We start from the raw sequence: 23,038 nt of genomic DNA, 5'->3' as shown, positions 1-23,038 counted from the left end.
CCATTTTTGATGTTTATGTCTTGTCAAAACTTAATTTACCTTAGATTTTAGTTCATATATTTGATTCCCCCCCCCCCCCCTCCTCCTAAGGTAAGATTTAAAGAAATATATTTGAAAAAACTTTTGGAATCATTTCGGATCACTAAATTTACCGTTTTGGAACGAAAGTGTACCATGTTTCGAAACATGTGTACCAAAACATAATTCGTTGGGGTATTAGGGTTTTCTAGTAACATAGTTTCAAATCAGGTCTATTTTTTGTGTTCAGCTACGGTTCTTAACTAACCCTTTTTTAATAGGGCAAATTATATAAATACCCATGAGGTTTATGAAAATACATTTGACTTGCTCAAGTTTGAAAAATGCATCACGCACCCTGATATTTTATCCCCCTGCGTTGGTCAACCATTAGGTCAACTAACTGATTTGGCTGATGTCAGCAATTTTATTTTTTGATAAAATGTCCATTTACTCTGAATATACCATCTCCTTTTCTCTTTCTCTGCAAAATCCCAAATTAATACAAACCTCAAATCAATATCTTTCTCTCTGTAACACCTTAGGTGTCATATCTCTCATTTTAATACTTGGAATGCCTAGAGTTAAATTTGCTTTCTTTGATATATGAAACACTTGAATGCATGGCTTAAAGGTATCTGTTATTTGAATAAAATACACTTGTATGCTTTGCTAAGTTATATTTATAGCCTTTGTTAGAATTTACCACTCACCTACTACCTCCACTATCTTTCTCCACACCTACCACCTCCACTATCACACACTCCACTACCATCCACCTCCACTATCACACACTCCACTACCATCTTCTCCTCTATATATAGGAATTGTAATATACAGAATATAATCAATCTTGTATCAATATATCAATCAATAATACATAAAATTTTACATGGTATCAGAGCTATAAGATTTAGGCCTATACTCCTTTCTTTCCGGCGGGCAGCCGGCCGGCAACCTTGCCTTCGCTGCCCGCTGGAGTTTTTCAACACATACCTTCACTGCATAGCATCTCGGAGGCCGGAAGCAGTCTCTCTCTCTCTTCTTTCTCTCTCTAGAAAACCATGACGTCAAGGAGGCTGCTATCCTCTCTCCTCCGATCGTCGGTTCATCGCTCACCTTCTCTTCCTGTAATCTGCCAACATTTGAGGCATTTTCTGCATTAATTCAGCAGTATTGGCCCGCTTTTCCGCTGATATCCTATCACATTTATGCCCGTTCCTCTTAGTCCTCATCTCTTTCCTTGCCGGGTCATAGGGCCAATCTTCACCAGCAAGAAGAACTTCTTTGCGGAGACGAGCTCGGTGGCGGGCGCTAATGCCAAGCGACTTCCATGCCCCAAGCTCCCAATAACCCCAAACACCCTTAGAGAGCTCATCCTTGTACTTCACCAACTTCTCTCGCCATGGATATTGCTGCTGTCAAAAAGCTTTTCGTCTCACATGGAGTTGGGTTGGCGTTCACGAGAGACGCACGACACACATGAGGAAAAGTTTTGGGCTGCTAGGTTTGATGGAGAGTATGAAAGGGTAAATGAGTGAATAAAATAAGCAGGTTGGCGGTGAGGCACTGGAATAAACACACTGACAAACACAGACCCTTGTTCTCCACCTCCCTCTTTTTTTCTAAATTATTCCCTGACAGTGCTTGTTCTCCACCTCCTTTTTTTTCTACATTATTGGGGCCCTGACAGTGCTTGTTCTCCACCTCCTTCTTTTTTCTAATCAATATTTTTTTATCACCGCCCACTCTATGATTTCAATTTTTTTATTATTATTCTTATTACTCCGAGTTCCTACATTCTCATCAATTTTCTTTTATCTATATATATATATATATATATACTTTCCTATTTCCTTCCTTTTTTTTTTTTTTTTTTTTATATATTTACTTTACTCCATCTTTTGACAAGCCCAAGCCCCACAAAGCAAACCCATCATTTTCCTTTTCCATTAGTGGTCGGCCCACCCCACCACATTTGAATCTCCCATTTTTTTTATTTATTAAAACCCGCTCACCATTTTACACCAAAAAAAAAATAAAAAATAAAAAAAAAAAAAAAAAAAAAATTAAAACACAAACCCATCAACCACACCCACAGCGGGTTTTTTTTCTTCTCTACTCTACTGCAGGTCTCTTCTTCTTGTTTTTCTCTTGGGTGTCCCTTACCGGCGCTGCCTCCATACTTCCCACGCCGCCGAGCACGTTCACTCCTCCCTGCTCCTCCACTGCAGCATATGGCGGCCCTCCAAATCGGAACATCACGGTGGCCTTCCGCTTCAGCTCCTTGTTTTCTGCCCTTAGCACGCTTATCTCTGCTCGCGCATCCTTATACATGCGTTGGAGCAGAGCCAGCTGGGAGTTTAAATGCTGCACCTCATTTGTCCTACTCTGCAGCCGGTTCGACAAATTTGTGACCGCCGTCATGGTTTCCACGCATGACTTCAGAGTATACTGATTAGCCTCAATATCAGTTTGCATCGCCATTTTTTGCTCCACCGACCGCATCGGAAAGTTTAATGGAGCAAAACCAGAGGTGTTTGGTTGCGGTTCACTGGCCACCGCACCAGTTATTTCTCTTGTGGGCTCGTTCAGTTCTGGAAAGAGCGTGAGCAGGTTCTGGGTAACTGGACGGGAAGAAGAGGCCATGTTTTTGAGTTACTCAGTGTTTCAGAGACGGGTTGGTTTCCGGGTGTTTCAAGATTTGCAGAGACAAGCTCTCCGAGCGTTCAGAGGTTTCAGACTCGTATGCACAGCCTTCGCCTCAACCTTGTTTTAAATAGCCAGGGCCAGCCACGCGCATCGCGCGCCTCTTGCCGCCCGACAAACTGGCACGCCTTTTCATGGCACATCTTTTGATGAATTGGGCACGCCTTTTGATGGCACGCCTTTTGACAAAATTGGGCACACCTTTTGAGGGTGCCACTTTTCCAAGGGTCCGACAAGACTCTATAACCTGTCCCGGCATTTGATACCGGTTAGCTTTTTCATGGGTCCGACACGACTCTGTAAACTGTCCCGACATTGATTCCGGTTAGCTCCTTTATGGGTCCGACAAGACTCTGTAAACTGTCCCGACATTGATTCCGGTTAGTTTCTACAACGGTCCGACATGACCCCATAAACTGTCTTCTACAACGGTCCGACATGACCCCATAAACTGTCTTCTACAAACGGTCCGACATGACCCCATAAACTGTTTTTCTACAACGGTCCGACATGACCCCATAAACTGTCTTCTACAACGGTCCGACATGACTCCATAACCTGTCTTCTACAGCGGTCTGACACCGCCATCCAGTGTCCTCTACACCATTATGACACCACCATACCGTGTCCTCTCCAACGTTATGGCACCACCATTCAGTGTCTTCACCAACAGTCTGACACGACCATACAGTGTCTCCTATCCTTTTTTATTTTTATGTATTTTCTTGTTTTGTTACTCTCTTCAAACTCAAGTTGGTTAGTTTCTATCCTCCTTGAGTTTGCGGGGGGCTGTTAGAATTTACCACTCACCTACTACCTCCACTATCTTTCTCCACACCTACCACCTCCACTATCACACACTCCACTACCATCCACCTCCACTATCACACACTCCACTACCATCCACCTCCACTATCACACACTCCACTACCATCTTCTCCTCTATATATAGGAATTGTAATATACAGAATATAATCAATCTTGTATCAATATATCAATCAATAATACATAAAATTTTACAGCCTTGATTTCTTATGTCTCTTTGGAAGGAAATTTAGATATATGAATTTGAAAGATGTTCCTTTCCATATGATATGTTTATACATGTTTATATCTTTCTAATCAAGGTGCTTAATAGCCTTAATCTAATTCACTTGACATTCTCATAATGTATAATTTGAAAACTTAATTGGTATTAGTGATAACTAAATGTGATTACAGGTTTAATTTTTTTCTTTTTATAAATAAAGATTTATTAAGAAAGCATCAAGGAGATGCCAAAAGAATACAAAACCAACCCCTCAAACAGGGACCTAACCAACTAAATCATCAACAAAGTCTAAAACATCAAATAAATTAGGATCCACTCTTCCCGACACCCAACTGTACAAAACACCACAAATCCGAGACTCTAACTAAACAATAGACTAAGCACTCCCCTGAGAAACCAGACAATTCCCCATATCACTGATCCTTCCAAAACCGCACACCCACCTCCTTGGTACACCATTCACCTCTCCCTAACCCATACTTAGATGCCACCACCCTCCGCCATAAGTGATCTCGTTCATTGGAAAACCTCCACAACCACTTCCCCAACAAAGCCAAATTAAACTTACACAACCTCCTCACCCCCAATCCCCCATCCTTCTTAGGACAACAAATCTGCTCCCAATTAAGGAGATGATACCGATCCCTACCATCACTTCCCCACAGAAAATCCTGCTGCAACTTCTCCAAGCGGCGAGCCACTGACACAGGAATGAGATGGACTGATATAAAATAAGTCGTAATACTATTCAATACACTTTTCACTAAAGTTAGCTTTCCACCTTTAGACAAATATTGCCTCTTCCACCAAAATTGAAAGATGGCTGACCTCCCCTACCGGAATTAATTCCAACTTGGCCCAATTCACCTTCAAACCCGAGAACGCCTAAAAACATAGCAAAACACAGCGTCAATGCCCTATTTGCTCTGAATTAGCCCCATAGAAAATCAAAGCATCATCAGCATACAAAAGATGAGAAACACGAACCCCATCTCCCATTGAAAAACCTGCTAACAAACCGCCTTGTACCGCCTGAGACAACAACTGACTCACTGCCTCCATGACAAGAATGAGCAACAAAGGGGGCAATGGATCTCCTTACCGCAAACCCCGAAACGTCTGGAAGTAATCCGCCGGTGACCCATTCACCAAAACAGACATTCGTGCCGTTGAACTGCAAAACCAAATCCACCTCTGCCACTTTTCCCTAAAACCCATCCACTCCATGACAAACATCAAAAAATCCCAACTGACATTATCATAGGTCTTCTCAATATCCAACTTACAAATCACGCCTGACTGCCCTCCTCGCAAACGAGAATTAACACACTCATTAGCCACTAACACTGCATCCAGAATCTGACGGCCACCCCAAAAGCGTTCTGTGATTCTGACACCACATCCCCCACTTGCAACCGAAGCCTATCGGCCAAAACTTTCACTAAAACCTTGTACACACTTCCCAATAAACTAATCAGCCGAAACTGTCGAATATCCTCAGCCCCTCCCACCTTAGGGATCAAAGCAATAAATATTTACTTATTTATTTTTTGTTAATCGATAGGAGTAATTACAACTATGAGAAATGTTACATCAAACAGACCACTATCCCAACAATAACTAGAAAGTCAAGAAAGCCTAACAACTAATCACCAAGCCCAAGCTCAACCAATCACTACTAGTTACATACAACCCCGTAATAGAGGAGAAATAAACAATACAAAGAATTCAAACTCCTCTCCATTGGAGTTGAAGTTGACCCTGCAACCTCACATGCTACACAACCACTAATTCATAACAAAGACAAATCATTTGGTTATAATACCATACCAACATACCCCTCGTAAATCAAGACTTGCAAAGATCATCACTGATAATGATTGGACAAATGCGGCAGTCAAATCTTTCATTGAATTGAACAATTGTCACAAGATAAACACAACAGAAACTTGATAATTCAATTTCTCAATTTGAGTTACTTCTGAGATCAATCAACACGTTGTCTAATAGATTTACCTTTAGGGGACCGGGGCGAATGATTGTGTACCCAAGGCCTGATCTTCTTAACGAATCTTCCCCAGCCTAAAGAAATCTCAACAACTGAGTCAGTACTGATGCGAGAAAGTCCATGGAAAAGGGGAATAAAAGCAAGAAATGGCTAACCTTCTTGGCCCTCAAAACCTGATCCCTTCGGGTAGGTTCTATTCCTAATCCTGTGCATGAAACTAAGATGAAGTCCGTTTCTTGTCCAGTCTGCAAACCATTGATTATCAAATTTCATTTAAGGATGAGCATAAATATATCAACACGTAATTTCAGAATTGCCGATGTTGAACTGATTATGGCTCTATCAAGAAGGAAACCACGTTTCAAACAGAAATAGTGGGGCTATTTTGGCTCTAATACCAAAATTGATGCAGCACCAAAAGAATAGAAGAAGAAGAAGAAAAAAACTGGGAATCACGATCCCAAATCAATATCCATAATCATACTCTAGTCTCAAATAATGATTACGTATCAATGTACTTATAGGCAGGCAACGAAATTACAGAGCAATCCCATAAGAAAAACAAAATCCTAATGTAAATATAATTCCGTAAATAACTAAAATTCCTACATAAAAGAAAATTATAAATTAAATTAAAACTCCTAAAAAATAAAAATAAAAAAACTTTTTTTACCTCCTTATCCAAACTCCTTTGCATTCCCCATTAAGGTACTATTGTGAACAAGCATAGGTAGATAGAAGACTTAAATAAACAATCCTGATTGAATTCAGTTAGAAAGCAATGATGCCTGGATAAGGTGGATACATCACCAACACGAACAGATATACATGGTTCCAAAAAAAAAAAAAACTGAACAGTGCAGGAAATGTTGAACTGCCATGGCAAATCAAATGGAAGGCAGTTTATGAAGGTTACAGGAACCCATATACTAGATAAAACAGAACGTATATGATCGTAACTAGTTGGATTTGGATAATCACTAGATTATTAAAGTGTAGTAGGATCTTCCTAGAACCAATGAAGCTGAGACCCATAAAAGTTTAGATTGTGACATGCCTGCTCAGAAAGACAAACAATAGAAAATTAAACAGATAAGAAACAAAATAACAATAGGCCAGAAATATGATCGACACATGCAATTACCTTTTTCACATCAACTACAAGTCTACAATGAAAAGCCCTAGAGCTACAATGACAAGATGTATTTAGCTCACCATGACAGAGTACTGCTTTAGACCTTAAAAGGAAAAATATAGAAGTACTACTCTATTTCATGCTTTAGTATTGGAGGCTCTTTTGTACTGACAAACAGGCAATATGTACAGAACACAGTATTACATATGATGAGCATGATCTATGCTGGAAATTGTGTTCATGTATATAATATGATAGTGGTGTTGGTGGTAGATAGTGGCATGTATAGAATATGATAGTGGTGTTGGTGGTAGATAGTGGTATGTATAGAATATGATAGTGGTGTTGGTGGTAGATAGTGGCATGTATAGAATATGATAGTGGTGTTGGTGGTAGATAGTGGCATGTATATAATATGATAGTGGTAGATAGTGGTAATATATAATATGTAAGTGGCATATAATGGGTTATGATGATGTTTGTAATATCTCCTATATAAGGAGTGTCATTTGGTCTTGTAAGATAAGAAGTTTTGAATATAACAGAAATATATTCCTTCTTCCTCATATTTTCGGAGTTCTTCTTCATATTTTCTAAGTTGGTATCAGAGCAACAAAAAACACAGCAGCCCTAAAACCGTCATAGCCATGTCGGAAGTCACGTCCGAAACCACTTCAACCCCTGCCGCTGCCATTCCGGTGAAAACATCCAACTCTCACTCTGTCCAAATCACCACCATCCGCCTAAATGGTGATAATTTTCTCCGCTGGTCACAATCTGTCCGGATGTATATCCGTGGGCAAGGAAAGATCGGTTACATCACTGGTGACAAGAAGGCTCCTGCTGTTAATGATCCGCTGTTCGACAGTTGGGACGCTGAAAACTCCATGGTTATAACATGGTTGGTCAATTCCATGGAGGAGGATATAAGCTCTAATTACATGTGCTATACTACTGCACAAGAATTGTGGGATAATGTTAGTCAGATGTGTTCTGACCTAGGAAATCAATCTCAAGTTTTCGAATTAACTTTGAAGTTGGGAGAGATTCGTCAAGGAGATGATTCCGTCACCAAATATTTCAATTCGTTGAAAAGGTTGTGGCAGGATCTTGGCATCTTCAACACATACGAATGGAAATCGGTTGACGACTGCAACCACCACAAGAAAACTGTGGAAGACAGCCGTATTTACAAGTTTCTTGCCGGCCTCAACATTGAGTTCGATGAAGTGCGAGGAAGAATTATTGGCAGACCTCCTCTCCCATCCATTGGCGAAGTATTTGCCGAAGTCAGAAGGGAAGAGAGCCGAAGGAGCGTCATGCTTAAGAAAAAAGGTAATGGTGAATCAATTGAAATTTCTGCTTTAATTAGCGATGCTGCGGCCAACAAGGCTGCAAATTACCAGCGCAGGTTTGATGATAAGCCACGGGTCTGGTGTGATTTTTGCAACAAGCCTCGCCATACACGCGAAACGTGTTGGAAGATCCATGGCAAACCTGTCAACTGGAAAAGCAGCAAACAAGGAGAGAAGAATCGTGGCTTTCCTACCGCTAATGAAGCCGATTCAGGTCCCTTCAACAAAGAGCAGATTAAGAGCAGATTGATCAACTCTTAAAGCTGATAAAATCCAACTCCTCAACCAGTACTCCTAGTGTTTTGTTGGCACAAACAGGTAGAAATCCAAAAGCCTTCTCTTGCCTAAACTTCTCTCCGTGGATCATAGATTCCGGTGCCTCCGATCACATGACTAGTTTTTCCCATTTATTTAGTACCTATTTCCCTTGTTCTGGTCATGACAAAATCAGAATAGCCGATGGTAGTTTTTCACCTATTGCAGGAAAATGATTTATTAAACTAACTGAGAAAATTAATCTCAATGTTGTTCTTCACGTCCCCAACTTAGCCTGTAACCTTTTGTCTGTCAGTAAACTATCTAAGGATTCTAATTGTCGTGTTACATTTTTTGAATCCCATTGTGAATTTCAGGACCAGAACTCGGGGATGATGATTGGGCGTGCTAGGATGCTTGAAGGTCTTTACTACTTTGATGAAGTACCTGTTAGTAATAAAAAAGCTCAGAGCTTTAATAGTACTAGTTCAAACTCTGTTCGAGAAAAAATAATGCTATGGCACTATAGGCTAGGACATCCTAGTTTTCTTTATCTGAAACATTTATTTCCAGAATTATTTAAAGGGATTGATTGTTCTTCTTTTCATTGTGAAAGTTGCATTTTTGCAAAATTTTATCGCTCTACTTATTTGCCAAAACCTTACCAGGCTTCAAAACCTTTTTATTTGATTCATAGTGATGTTTGGGGCCCTTCTAAAATCACTACTCTTTCTGGTAAAAGATGGTTTGTTACATTTATTGATGACCATACCCGCTTATGTTGGATTTATTTGATGAATAAAAAATCTGACGTGAAAAATTTATTCACAAATTTTTACAATATGATTGAAAACCAATTTCAAACCAAAATTGGTATTTTACATTCTGATAATGGAACAGAATATTTCAATGAGCAGTTGGGTGAGTTTTTGGAAAAAAAGGGAATTTTTCATCAATCTACATGTCGGGATACCCCTCAACAAAATGGCATTGCAGAACGAAAAAATAAACATCTACTTGAAGTAGCACGTGCTATAATGTTTTACATGCATGTTCCTAAATATTTATGGGGTGAAGCAATTTTAACAGCCTCTTATTTGATAAACAAGATGCCTACAAAGGTGTTAACATACAAAACACCTTTTGATTGTCTCAAAACTTTTTTTCCTGACACGAGGTTGTTTTCTGATTTACCCGCCAAAGTTTTTGGATGTACTGCCTATGTTCATGTTCCCAGTCAATTTCGTTCAAAACTTGACCCCCGTGCTATAAAATGTGTTTTTTTGGGTTATTCCTCAAACAAAAAGGGGTATAAGTGCTTCGATCCTCAAAACAAGAAATTTCATGTGAGTATGGATGTGTCATTTGTGGAAACAAAATCCTATTTCCCCAACACTTCTCTTCAGGGGGAGACAAGTGGAGTAGAAGACCGTTTTTGGGATATTTCTATCCCGCTCCCCAATGTCATTTATCCTACACAAAAACCACATCTGTCTGATAATGATCACTTAGGAGAACCAAGTTCTATGGTGCCTAGTCAAGAAGATTCTTGTTTAGGGGGAGAAGTACTACAAAATGATCTAAATCCTGAGCTTCAGGTTTATACTAGGAAGCGATTTCATCTGAGGAATAATGACCCGAATGTCCATCCTAATGACCCGAATGTCCACCCGAGTTCTGGCATCGAAATTTTAGGTAATCCTATTCCTTCTATTTCCGACCTTGATGTACCTATAGCAATTAGGAAAGGTGTCCGAAATTGCATTAAACATCCTATTGCAAATTACCTCTCCTATCAAAGACTGTCTAAAAACCATAGAGCTTTCACATCTAGGATTTCACACTTGTTTGTTCCAAGGAATATACAGGAAGCATTGGATGATCCGAATTGGAAATTAGCAGTCATGGAGGAGATGAATGCTTTAAGGAGAAGTGGTACTTGGGAGATAGTTGATCTACCCAAAGACAAGAAAACAGTTGGGTGTAAATGGGTGTTTACGATAAAATGTAACGCAGATGGAAGCGTTGAGAGATACAAGGCGAGACTGGTGGCTAAAGGCTTCACTCAAATTTATGTGATCGACTATCAGGAGACGTTTGCTCCTGTTGCTAAAATAAATTCCATCAGAGTACTGTTATCTCTTGCAGTAAATTCAGATTGGCCTCTACATTAACTTGACATTAAAAATGCATTTCTCAATGGTGATCTTGAAGAGGAGGTGTTTATGAGCCTACCGCCGGGATTTGAGCAGAGATTTGGAAGTGACAGAGTATGCAGATTGAACAAGTCATTATACGGACTCAAACAATCACCAAGAGCGTGGTTTGAACGCTTTGGGAAGGCAATTATCAGTTGTGACTTCTCGCAGAGTCAAGCAGATCACACAATATTTTATAAACATTCAAAAAACAGTAAAATTGCAATTTTGATTGTTTATGTTGATGACATCATTTTAACTGGTAATGATGAAGCAGAGTTAGCAGCCCTCAAAGAGAAACTCGCAAAAGAATTTCACATTAAGGATCTGGGAGCCCTCAAGTATTTCCTCGGAATGGAATTTGCAAGATCCAAGGAAGGTATATTCGTTAATCAGAGAAAATATGTTCTTGATCTCCTTGGAGAAACAGGTATGCTTGGTTGTAAGATGGCGGAGACTCCGATCGAGCCTAACTTGAAGTTACAAGCTGCTAAGGCTGAAGAAGTCAAAGAGAGAGAACAATATCAGCGACTTGTAGGGAAATTGATTTACTTGTCTCATATGCGGCCTGATATTGCCTTTGCAGTCAGCATGGTAAGTCAGTTCATGCACTCACCAGGGGCAGAGCACTTTGAGGCCGTTTATAAAATCTTAAGATATTTGAAAGGAACTCCAGGGAGAGGCTTACTGTTCAAGAAACATGGACATCTTCAAGTTGAAGTATACACAGATGCAGACTGGGCAGGAAGTGTTACAGACAGGAGATCAACATCCGGATACTGCTCCTTTGTAGGTGAGAACCTAGTTACATGGCGGAGTAAAAAACAGAATGTGGTAGCTAGAAGTAGTGCAGAAGCAGAGTTCAGAGCTGTTGCCCATGGAATCTGTGAAGTAATGTGGATTAAAAGAATTCTTGAAGAATTAAAGCTTTCTCACCCGACACCTACGAAGGTCTATTGTGACAACAAAGCAGCTATATCTATAGCTCATAATCCAGTTCTACATGATCGCACAAAACATATAGAAGTGGATAAACATTTCATCAAGGAGAAAATCAATGCTGACATAATCTGTATGACCTACCTTCCAACAGGTGAACAATTAGCTGATGTGCTAACGAAGGGACTACACAAGAAGCAATTTGATAAGCTGACTAGCAAGCTGGCTATGGAAGATATCTTCAAACCAGCTTGAGGGGGAGTGCTGAAAATTGTGTTCATGTATATAATATGATAGTGGTGTTGGTGGTAGATAGTGGCATGTATAGAATATGATAGTGGTGTTGGTGGTAGATAGTGGTATGTATAGAATATGATAGTGGTGTTGGTGGTAGATAGTGGCATGTATAGAATATGATAGTGGTGTTGGTGGTAGATAGTGGCATGTATATAATATGATAGTGGTAGATAGTGGTAATATATAATATGTAAGTGGCATATAATGGGTTATGATGATGTTTGTAATATCTCCTATATAAGGAGTGTCATTTGGTCTTGTAAGATAAGAAGTTTTGAATATAACAGAAATATATTCCTTCTTCCTCATATTTTCGGAGTTCTTCTTCTTCATATTTTCTAAGTATCTATTTGTAGAACAACCTATGGTTAATTTATGCAATGAACTACGATGAAAAAATATAATAACTTACAGGCAATGCCTTTATATATTCCATTATGAGTTTAAAACTTCTCAAGTCTTGTTTAGTTCCAGCAGGTCCTTCAATAGGCTTCTGCAGCACAAAAAAAAAAAAAAATGATGCACAGAATCAGCAGAGATCAAGTATTAGCTTTCAACGTTCTTCATATGATGATAAGATATCAACCTGAGTTGTGTAACTTAAGTTGCAGCTACAGCCAGCATCTCTTACATAAGCTGGAGGCTAGATTCTAAATAATAGGTTGATTAAAGGGGCATCGAGGCATCACAAGATAATGAAATCAAGTTACCAACATTGAAAAAAAGAAAAAGAAATCAAAAAACAAAAAAGAAAACAGAAAAAAAGGGAAAACATAAATTGGTTCTTTGTTCTTAATCCTTACAAAAAGGATAAAAGCTCATAGATCCACTATGAAATTCGGATTAAACACCAAAATGGCACTCAAAATTTAATTAACGTTATTTCTTGAAAATCCTAATAATTATCCTCTTGTGACATAGTAGACTAATTTAAAATGCCATTGTAAACAACATGTTCTTAAAACCTAAACACCAGATATGTTTATAGTTGTAGGAAATAGAACACAACAATGTCAGAAGTAGTTGAATGCATATGCTAAACTGTATGTGCCAATGTTGTGTAATGAGGCCACACCACATATATTAGAAAGGTGATCCACTACAAATCTCGTTAGAATTGCATTTCCTACAATTAATTGAGAGTGAAGTTAACCTACTTCTACTGATGTTGCAATTAGATAATTACATAGTACATAAGGCAAGCAGAAAGGGAAGTCGGCATGCGAACTTAATAGCTAGTCCTAGTGTCTTCATCATGTCCATTCTTCTTGTTTGGAATTAAGAGAGGCCAGAACCAGTCATGATGCAGCTGTATTGAAGCACATTTTCATTAATTTCCCTAGTATCAAATGCAGCTGCCTCCCTAACTTCCTGTTGCTCCTTATTCTTCATCTTGACATAGACACTGTAGTATATGGTTTCCAGAAGAATCATTAAATAATGTGAAAATCAAATAGAAAACAAACTTAAAATTTTGCATTATTTCACCGCAGGACCAGTTGGAGTTTTACATTATCAAGTTTTTAGTTCTATAGAGTCTAACTATATATCCATTTCTTGGTCAAATATTATGTTTTGTCAGTTTTCAATGTACATTTAAAGTTTTATGGGTTGGGTGTGTTGAAGATAATAAATAATAAAGTTGTCCCTCTCACTAACACCTTAAGCTTTTTGATGAGTTTTCAACATGGTATCAGACAATAGATCTTGTGTTCAAAACCTCACCACCTACAAGAAATATAATATTGTACACGTGTTTGGCCCACTTATAAGTCACACATGAAGAAATGTGTTGAAGACAATAAATAATAAAATTGCCCCCTCACTAACAGCTTAAGCTTTTAAATGAGTTGGTGGTTAACTATTCAACAAGGTGTTTCGGTAATTTAAAATTTTACTAGGCATGGCTTGTATGGATGGCCCAGCGGTTGTAGCATGGGCCAAGTTGTTTATTGGGCCTTTACAAACTTATTTTAGTTGGTTCAAATAGGTCGTATAAGTCAACAGACAAAACTTCTGTTCGGGGAGACCAAACCCTAATAGAATTAGGAGTAAAAATCTAATTTAGTAGAGAACATGTTTAGAGAACTTGCTAAAAGTTTTGAAACTCTTCAGGAATTGTGTGACGCAATTATAACCACAGGTATGATGCCAATGGAAATCTAGAAGTCATACTTAGACCTTCCAAATTGGTAAAACACTTTTTTAACATTATAAGCCCATTCCACCCTTAAACATTCAAACCTAACATAAAAAACTACAAAAATCAGCCCAGGTATTGTTCTTGGGTACTGCTCAGAGCACTTAGAACAACCCCTAAAATCTTGTCTTATCATTCTCAAATATGCTGCACCTTGGAAACACTACGAAGGGCCATATTTTACCACTTTTCCAGCTGCTAAAAACACTTTATCTCTAAAATCTACTTTTTCCTCAAGTGGAGAAAAGAAGACTAGTGGCTTCATCTTCATGGCCTGACAATATGGAGGTAAACACCACTACTACTACAAACCAAAATACCCAGGTGCCTTATGAGGTGCAGAGCATGCCATGCGTTTTGTCCTCATTTGGTGAGTGTCTTTTGGGGATGTCTCTCTGAATGGCCAGTTAAGATGCAAATCCCTTGAGAGAGTGGTAGAAGTGCCTTGACACATCCTCAACTCTAGTTACCTAGCTACATATCTCCGGAAGTTCCATGTGAGGGGTATAAACCAAACCAAACCAAGCCTTAAGTGTCATTAAATGGGGTCGGCTACATGAATCCTTCTTTTCCACTAGGCTCTATCAAAGGCCATTTGGTTAGTCAAATTAAGGAGATTCATATCTCTATTTACTATACTAGCACATGTCAATCTAGGCGTTCCCCTTCTCCTAATACTTCCTTCAACTGTCACTATATCGCATCTCTTCACTCTAACTACGTGTTAGGCTAATTTATGCATACCTCGACTGTAGAAATTTAATGTATAAAGAGAAATGATTGTATTATTGATTGTTGTATTGATCTCAATTACAATGATTCATGATTCCTATATATAGAAGAGGGTGAGTGTGTAGTAGGTAAGGAGTAGGTGAAGTGGAGGTAGTAGTGGTGTAGTGGGTTAGGTTTAGTGGAGTAGGTGAGGTGGTAGTGGTGTAGTGGGTTAGGTTTAGTGGAGTAGGTTTAAGTGGGTGAAGTAGGTGGAGAGTAGGTGGATTTTAACAGCCCCCCGCAAACTCAAGGGGGATAGGAACTAACCAACTTGAGTTTGGAGAGAGTAACAAAACAAGAAAATACATAAAAATAAAAGAGGATAAGAGACACTGTATGGTCGTGTCAGACCATTGGTGAACACACTGGATGGTGGTGTCATAACGTTGTAGAGGACACTGTATGGGGGTGTCATAACCATGTAGAGGACACTGTATGGTGGTGTCATAACGGTGTAGAGGACACTGGATGGCGGTGTCAGACCGATGTAGAAGACAGTTTATGGGGTCATGTCGGACCGTTGTAGCAGACACTGTGTGGTCGTGTCAGACCGATGTAGAAGACAGTTTATGGGGTCATGTCGGACCGATGTAGAAGACAGTTTACGGGGTCATGTCGGACCGTTGTAACAGACACTGTTGTGACAGTTGTTGTGACAGTTTACGGAGTCTTGCTGGACCCTTGTAGAAACTAACCGGAATCAATGTCGGGACAGTTTACAAAGTCTTGTCGGACCCTTGAAGGAGCTAACCGGAATCAATGTCGGGACAGTTTACAGAGTCTTGTCGGATCCTTAAAAAGTCGCACCCTCAAAAGGTGTGCCCAATCTATCAAAAGGCGTGCCATCAAAAGGCGTGCCCAATCCATAAAAAGGCGTGCCATCAAAAGGCGAGCCCAAGTCATAAAAAGGTGTGCCGGACATGATGACGAGGCACGTGGGCGCCTTGGCTTGCGTGCCCGTTTTGTCGTCTGGTGGCAAGAGGCGCGCGATGCGCGTGGCTGCCTCGGCTATTTAACCAAGACGGAGGCTGAGGCCGAGGCAAAAGGCTGAGACAAAAAAACTGCGAAAATCCTTTGAAAAAACTCTTCCGTTTCTGAGAGAGAGAGACTCTGTAACACTTGCCCAGAAAATGGCTTCGTCGTCCCGTGGGCTGCTCACTCTCTTTCCCGACCTCAACGAGTCAACAAGAGAGACAACTGGTGCGGTGGCACTGGAACCTCAACCAAGCGCCCCGGAGTTTACTCCGTTGAACTTTCCGATGCGGTCTGTGGAGCAAAGAATGGCAGTGCAGTCGGATGTGGAGGCCAATCAGTATACTTTGAAGTCATGTGTGGAAAGCATGACGGCGGTCACAAACTTGTCGCACCGGCTGCAGAGTAGGACAAATGAGGTGCAGCAGTTAAATTCCCAGCTGGCTCTGCTCCAACGCATGTATAAGGATGCGCGAACAGAGATAAGTGTGCTAAAGGCAGAAAACAAGGAACTGAAGCGGAAGGCCACCGTGATGTTTCGATTTGGAGGTCCGCCATATGCTGCAGTGGAGGAGCAAGGAGTAGTGATCGTGCCCAGTGGAGTGGGAAACACGGAGGCAACACCGTCAAGGGCCGTCCAGGACGGAGGCAAGAAAAAGAGACCAGCGGCAGAGTAGAGAAGAAAAAAAAATCCCGCTGGTGGATGTGGTTGTTTTGTTTGTTTGGTTTTTTTTTTTTTTTTTTTTTTTTTTTGTGTGTGTGTAAAAGTGTGATCGGGGTTGTTCCCTGAGATAAATAAAATATGATTGGTTGTGCAAATTTGTAAATGGTTTGCAATGGTGTTTGGTATTTTTTTTTTTTTTTTGTTTTAATAAGAATAATAATAATAATAATAATAATAAATAGGTATCATGGAGTGGGCGGTGATAAAAATATGATTTAGAAAAAAAGAGGAAGGTGGTGGAATGATGGGTCAAAAAGTAGAATAAAAGAAAAAAAAAAAAAAAGGTGCACATGAGTTAGTATGTCAAAAAGTAGAATAAAAACAAAAGTGCACATGGGTTAGAAAGTAACATGACCTCGTCAATTATTTGTCCATAACTAGTTCCTTTCTCCTTAAACCAGTATGGGATTTTTCTCTTGGTAAATATGATGTTATCATCGGGGAGACCCGGCAAAGCAAATGTCTCTGTAACATAGAACAAGAACCTGGGAATGCCGAGGCGAGCACCAAGGTCGGCAGTCCAGGGATGGAACATGTCGCTGACGATGCAATCAGGGCAGCGTCGTTTGAAATGATCGCCGATGACCTGCGATTTTGGACGCCGATCACGAGGTTGAGATTTTCCGGCGAGGAAAAGAAGCAGAAGCTTCCGAGATCGCAGGATTCGCCTCTGATGGTGGCGACGTAGGCGAATCGGACGGTGATGATGAGAACACCGAAGACAAAGAGTCGAACCAGAATGTTCCTCAGTAAGCTTGGCTTAGACTCCATAGCTCTCTGTATATACTAAATCTAGAGAGAGGGAGAGAGAGCCGTGGGTCTCCTTGGTTTGATGCCAGGAGAGTGTAAAAGAAATTGAGAGAGAGATGTGGAATTTGTGGCAGCGGAGTGAAGGAATGTGTGGAGGTCCGGCGGGCGGCCAAGGCGAGGCTGCCGCCCGCCGGTGAAGCAGAATTACTAGCTTCTTAACCTTGCTCTAATACCATGTAGAAATTTAATGTATAAAGAGAAATGATTGTATTATTGATTGTTGTATTGATCTCAATTACAATGATTCATGATTCCTATATATAGAAGAGGGTGAGTGTGTAGTAGGTAAGGAGTAGGTGAAGTGGAGGTGGTAGTGGTGTAGTGGGTTAGGTTTAGTGGAGTAGGTGAGGTGGTAGTGGTGTAGTGGGTTAGGTTTAGTGGAGTAGGTTTAAGTGGGTGAAGTAGGTGGAGAGTAGGTGGATTTTAACATCGACTAATCCCGGGAGACCAATCTCACCTTCCACTTGTGGCGGCTCCATTTAAAGCCAAATGCCCCTTATGGACATGGCTCCAAGGAGCTTAATGTTGCTAGTGGGTATTGAACTTGAGACCTAGAGGGAGCACACCTCTCTCAAGCCCCAAGTTTTGCCCACTAGGTCGGTATTGCTCAAGCACCCAATCCCGACAGCGTTCCTAGGCCCTGCTTCCAGCTTGTGTTGGTGTGAGAGCATCAATGAGCCTTTTGGAGATAACTGTGGAAATAAGGGACCGAGGCATACAAGGGATAGAGTCTGGTATAAGGTTGCTAGTTGAGCTAAAGTATCGAGCCTGTCATCCCGAGCACGTGAGGTGTATTACGGGTAGATTTACGTGGTTTGGTGTTGCTGTGGAAGAAAAACTTAATATTCCACTGTATCAAATAAAGGATTACATTCACCCTTTTATAGATGATAATACTCATCTAATTTATAAGGATATTTACAACTTACCTAGAATGGAATCAAACTTATCTAAAACAGAAAGCAATAAAACAGGAAACTCTTATCTACAAATTTGATAACAGACTACTAGAATCCCCTAAAATCGTGGGACCAAATAATGATCTATTAGCTATAGATTTTCTCAATCTTAGCCACTAATAATGCTGACAGATCATCAAACTAATTAAATCTTCCAATAATTCTACACTCCCCCTCAAGCTGGACGGTAAATATTTATTAACCCCAGCTTGGAACTCAGATCATCAAACGTCTTTCTCGGTAGGGCCTTAGTAAGAATGTCAGCTGTTTGCAGACATGTGGTCACGTACATCATCTTGATTGTCCCTTCCTCTATCTTCTCCTTTATGAAATGTCGATCAATCTCCACGTGTTTTGTTCTATCATGCTGTACTGGGTTCTTGACAATGCTGATTGCTGACTGATTATCACAAAAAATTTTCATAGTTTCTTCATCTGAAATTTTTAATTCCTTTAGCAACCTTCGTAACCATATTCCCTCACAAATGCCATGCGCCATTGCCCTGAATTCAGCTTCTGCACTGCTCCTTGACACCATCGATTGCTTCTTACTTCGCCATGTAACAAGGTTACCCCACACATATGTGCAATACCCTGAAGTAGATCTTCGGTCTCGTACTGATCCTGCCCAATCTGCATCACTGAATACTTCAATATCTCTTCTTTGATTCTTCTCAAAAAATAATCCTTTACCTGGTGTTAGTTTCAGGTATCTTAGGATTCTATACACTGCCTCCATGTGTTCTTCATTTGGATTATTCATGAATTGACTTACCATGCTAACAGAAAAACCGATATCTGGTCGGGTGTGAGACAGGTATATAAGTTTACCAACTAGTCTTTGATATCTGCCTTTATCCACTGGTGCACAATTTTCCTTAGTTCCTAGTTTGGTTGTTGAATCCATAGGAGTATCAGCCGGCTTGCATCTGAGCATTCCAGTCTCTTTTAAGAGATCTAGGACATATTTTCTTTGGGAGACAGAGATTCCCTTTCTTGACCTTGCGATTTCCATGCCTAGGAAGTATTTGAGATTTCCAAGGTCCTTGATTTCAAATTCTGTAGCTAGAAGACTTTGGATAGTGCAGATTTCCTCCTCATAATCTCCTGTTAGAATTATGTCACCCACGTATACAATGAGGACAGCAAGTTTTCCTACAGGAGAGTGTTTAACAAATAGAGTATGATCCGTCTGACATTGAGAATAGCCATGCCTCTTAACTACCTTTGTGAATCTCTCAAACCAGGCTCTTGGAGATTGCTTGAGCCCATATAGAGATCTTCTAAGTTTACAAACTTTGTTGCATGTAGTTTGTGTCTCAAATCCTGGAGGAATTTCCATGTAAACTTCTTCAGCTAGGTCTCCATTTAGGAAGGCATTCTTGACGTCTAGTTGATAAAGAGGCCAATCAAGATTTGTAGCCAAAGATAGTAGAACCCGAACTGTGTTTAACTTGGCTACAGGGGCAAATGTCTCCTCATAGTCGATTCCATATGATTGGGTGAATCCCTTTGCAACCAGCCGTGCCTTGAATCGATTAATACTCCCATCTTCATTATATTTGACTGTGAATATCCATTTGCAGCCTACTGGACGTTTTCCAGTTGGTAATTCTGAGATTTCCTAGGTTCCATTCTTTTCAAGCGCATGTATTTCTTCATACACGGCTGATTTCCACTCAGGTGAGCCAAGGGCTTCTTGTATGTTATTGGAAACCTGGATGTTGTTGAGGTTGGCAACAAATAATTTGAACTTTGGTGACAGTCTTTCATGTGACACAAATGTGTATATAGGGTGTTTTGTGCATGATCTTACACCTTTTCTCACAGCAATAGGAATATCACTATCATCATTAGTTAACTCACTATGTGAAGTCTCGGGATTAGAGTTACCTGATGGATCTTCACTTGATCTAGGACTTGGATCAGATTCTTGGGCTTGCTCAGGATTGATTGAAGTTTTTGAAAATCTGACCTGCCTCTGATTTTTCTTTCATGAGGAAGACCCATGTAAGTCTAGTGTGATCATCAATAAAGGAAATAAACCAGCTAGAACCAGTAACATTCTTGATTCTAGATGGACCTCATACATCACTGTGAATCATTGAAAAGGGTTGGGATGCTTTGTAGTTCCATCTCCTTTTGGTTCCTTCTCCTCCGTGAGTAGGTAATCAACTCATCATTCTTTGTTAATTGAATAGTGTCCAGATTTTGAGGTGGATTAATAGGAACAGGCAGATTGTTGGTTTGAGCTTGAGAAGGAGTTTCTAGGAAGAGATGTTGAAGAGGAATGGATTTAGGATTCAGTGATGGGCAAAATTGGTCAGAATTAGGAGAAAGGTGAGATGATTCTTCAATATCCCAAAGCTGGTATTCCTGGACAAAATTAGGCTCCCCCTGAATATCAGATTTGGGATAATAAGGCTGGTACTCAAAAAAGGTGACATCCATGGAGTAATAGTACTGTTTAGTGACTGGAGAGTAGCACTTATATCCCTTTTGAGTTGGAGAGTACCCAAGAAAAATACACTTAAGGGCTCTAGGATCAAGTTTATCCCTGTGTTGTTGATGGACATGAACAAAAGTTGAGCACCCGAAAACTTTGAAGGGGATAGTGGAGATGAGACGAGTATTGGGAAAGGACTGAAGTAGGAGTTGACAGGGAGTTTGGAAGTTGAGAATACGAGATGGCATCCTATTTATGAGATATGCTGCAATGAGAATGTCTTCACCCCAGAAAAATTTTGGTACATGGGTAGAGAACATAAGGGAGCATGCAACATCTAGAAGATGCCTGTTTTTTCTTTCGGCAATTCCATTTTGTTGAGGAGTGTTCACACAGGAACTTTGGTGAACTATACCGTGACTCAAGAGATAATCATTAAGGATGGATTTGAAATATTCTTTGGCATCGTCAGTTTTCAAAATCTGGATTTTTGCTTGGAATTGTGTTTGGATCATGGTGTTGAAGTACTGAGTCACCATTAAATATCCTTGGCGGAAGTCATGGAGAACACTTTCCACCTCGAACAATTCAGATGTATTCTCATTGTTAGAATACGTTTCCTTAGCAGCTTCCCAAATCTCCTTTGCTGTTCCGTAGAGAAGAAAATTTTCTCCAATGTCATTTGTCATGGAATTAATGAGCCATGACATGACCATGTTATTTTCAGAATTCCAGATATTGAACTTCTCATCATCCTTGTTTGGTTTGGCAACAACTCCATTGAGATAATCGTCTTTTCCCTTTCCGCATATGAACATCATTACGGAATGGGACCATTGGAGATAGTTGTTCCCATTCAGTTTGTGTCCTGTAATGGGCATGAGGTTACTATCTGCACTACTGTTGCTGGAAGCCATGGCTTCTTGATTGGAGGTGATTTGGGAAACGGAAGAGTCACTTCTGCCGTATTTGGTCATATGAGGGAATTAGGGTTCAGAGAATGCTCTGATACCATGTTGCTGTGGAAGAAAAACTTAATATTCTGTTAAAATCCACCTACTCTCCACCTACTTCACCCACTTAAACCTACTCCACTAAACCTAACCCACTACACCACTACCCCCTCACCTACTCCACTAAACCTAACCCACTACACCATTACCACCTCCACTTCACCTACTCCTTACCTACTACACACTCACCCTCTTCTATATATAGGAATCATGAATCATTGTAATAGAGATCAACATACAATCAATCAATAATACAATTCTCTATTTCTCTTTACATTATATTTCTACATGGTATCAGAGCAGGTTTAGAACCTAGTATTTTCGCTTCCCCGGCGGGCGGCAACCTCACCTTAGCCGCCCGCCGGACCTCAACCTAGTCCACTTCTGCTGCTACTGTCATGGATATGGCTGTGGCATTGAGCCTTTTTGCCTGGTTCTCCCTCAGCACCCATATCTCCTTCTGGAAATGCTATTTCGCACCCGTCTGTTGCTTGGCCACAACCAAACATCCCTACTTTACATCTTCCTGGAAGCAATCTCCAGCCAAGTCGTCTGAGATCATCTTTTAATGCCAGGGGCATTCCCACCGAGGAGCTCAATATGCTGCTAGATTTTGAAGTTCAGCAACAGCAGCTCCTAAATGACATGTCGTGCTTCTCGCCGACACATCTCAGAAAGTTTCCACAGAGGTCTCATCTCCTCGATTTTCCGATCAGATTGCACCTCCAGCAGTTTTCTCTCCATCACATAAAGCTGTGGTTCGAAATCAATTCGTATAGCTTGTGTTGTGGCACTTTTACAGTCTTTCATATGTTGAGATTGAGAGTGATAGTCAGATGGCTATTAATCTTTGCGTTTCTGAGACCGTTCCTCCTTGGGAAAGTAGTGCAGTGCTTTTGGATATTCGTGAATTTGCAGTGCAGCATGCTCCTCTTTCAAATTGTCTTTATGCACACCTATCTCACCTCCTCGTTTTCTGAAGGGAGGTGGACCTGTCATTTTCTTTATGGCATTTGTTTATTGTTCAATGGCTTAAAGGTGTTCAAGATGCTCGCAGCTGTTGTACTGATGTTGGCGGTGGACCTCGCAGGTTCCAAACACAACTTTCTCAGATAAATACATTGTTTTTAATCACTTTACAGGACACTCACCTTTAATCTTTTTTTAATACCCCACTC

General features: G+C 40.4%; 1 protein-coding gene and 1 long non-coding RNA gene across 6 annotated transcripts in view; both read right to left on the bottom strand.

Moving 5' to 3' along the window:
* HCF173 (high chlorophyll fluorescence phenotype 173) overlaps window positions 1–23,038 on the bottom strand; it is a 32,881-nt gene that overhangs the window by 1,205 nt on the left and 8,638 nt on the right. The window contains exons 7-9 of one of the 4 annotated variants that reach the window (XM_082907665.1): window positions 12,378–12,458; window positions 5,942–6,031; window positions 5,795–5,860 (exon numbers count right to left, since the gene is read on the bottom strand). In XM_082907665.1, coding sequence (XP_082763791.1) covers window positions 5,795–5,860; window positions 5,942–6,031; window positions 12,378–12,458 — 237 coding nt within the window. Of the gene's footprint in view, window positions 1–5,794; window positions 5,861–5,941; window positions 6,032–6,515; window positions 6,844–12,377; window positions 12,459–23,038 lie in introns of those variants that run through there. The other 3 variants (XM_028267458.2, XM_082907667.1, XM_082907666.1) reach the window with 3 other exon arrangements.
* On the bottom strand, window positions 223–3,743 carry LOC145812681 (uncharacterized). Of its 2 annotated transcripts, none has more exons than XR_014356123.1 (2): window positions 3,286–3,743; window positions 223–3,250 (listed from the first exon to the last, which is right to left on the bottom strand). It is a non-coding gene; the product is annotated as an uncharacterized LOC145812681 (long non-coding RNA). The 2 variants fall into 2 exon arrangements; XR_014356124.1 differs by having other exon boundaries at window positions 223–3,143.

Source organism: Camellia sinensis, chromosome 15 (assembly GCF_055761805.1).
Source record: "Camellia sinensis isolate YWXY chromosome 15, ASM5576180v1, whole genome shotgun sequence".
Lineage (NCBI taxonomy): Eukaryota > Viridiplantae > Streptophyta > Magnoliopsida > Ericales > Theaceae > Camellia > Camellia sinensis.
Note: the sequence above shows the minus strand (reverse complement) of the source record. Positions and strands in the feature narration are given on the sequence as shown.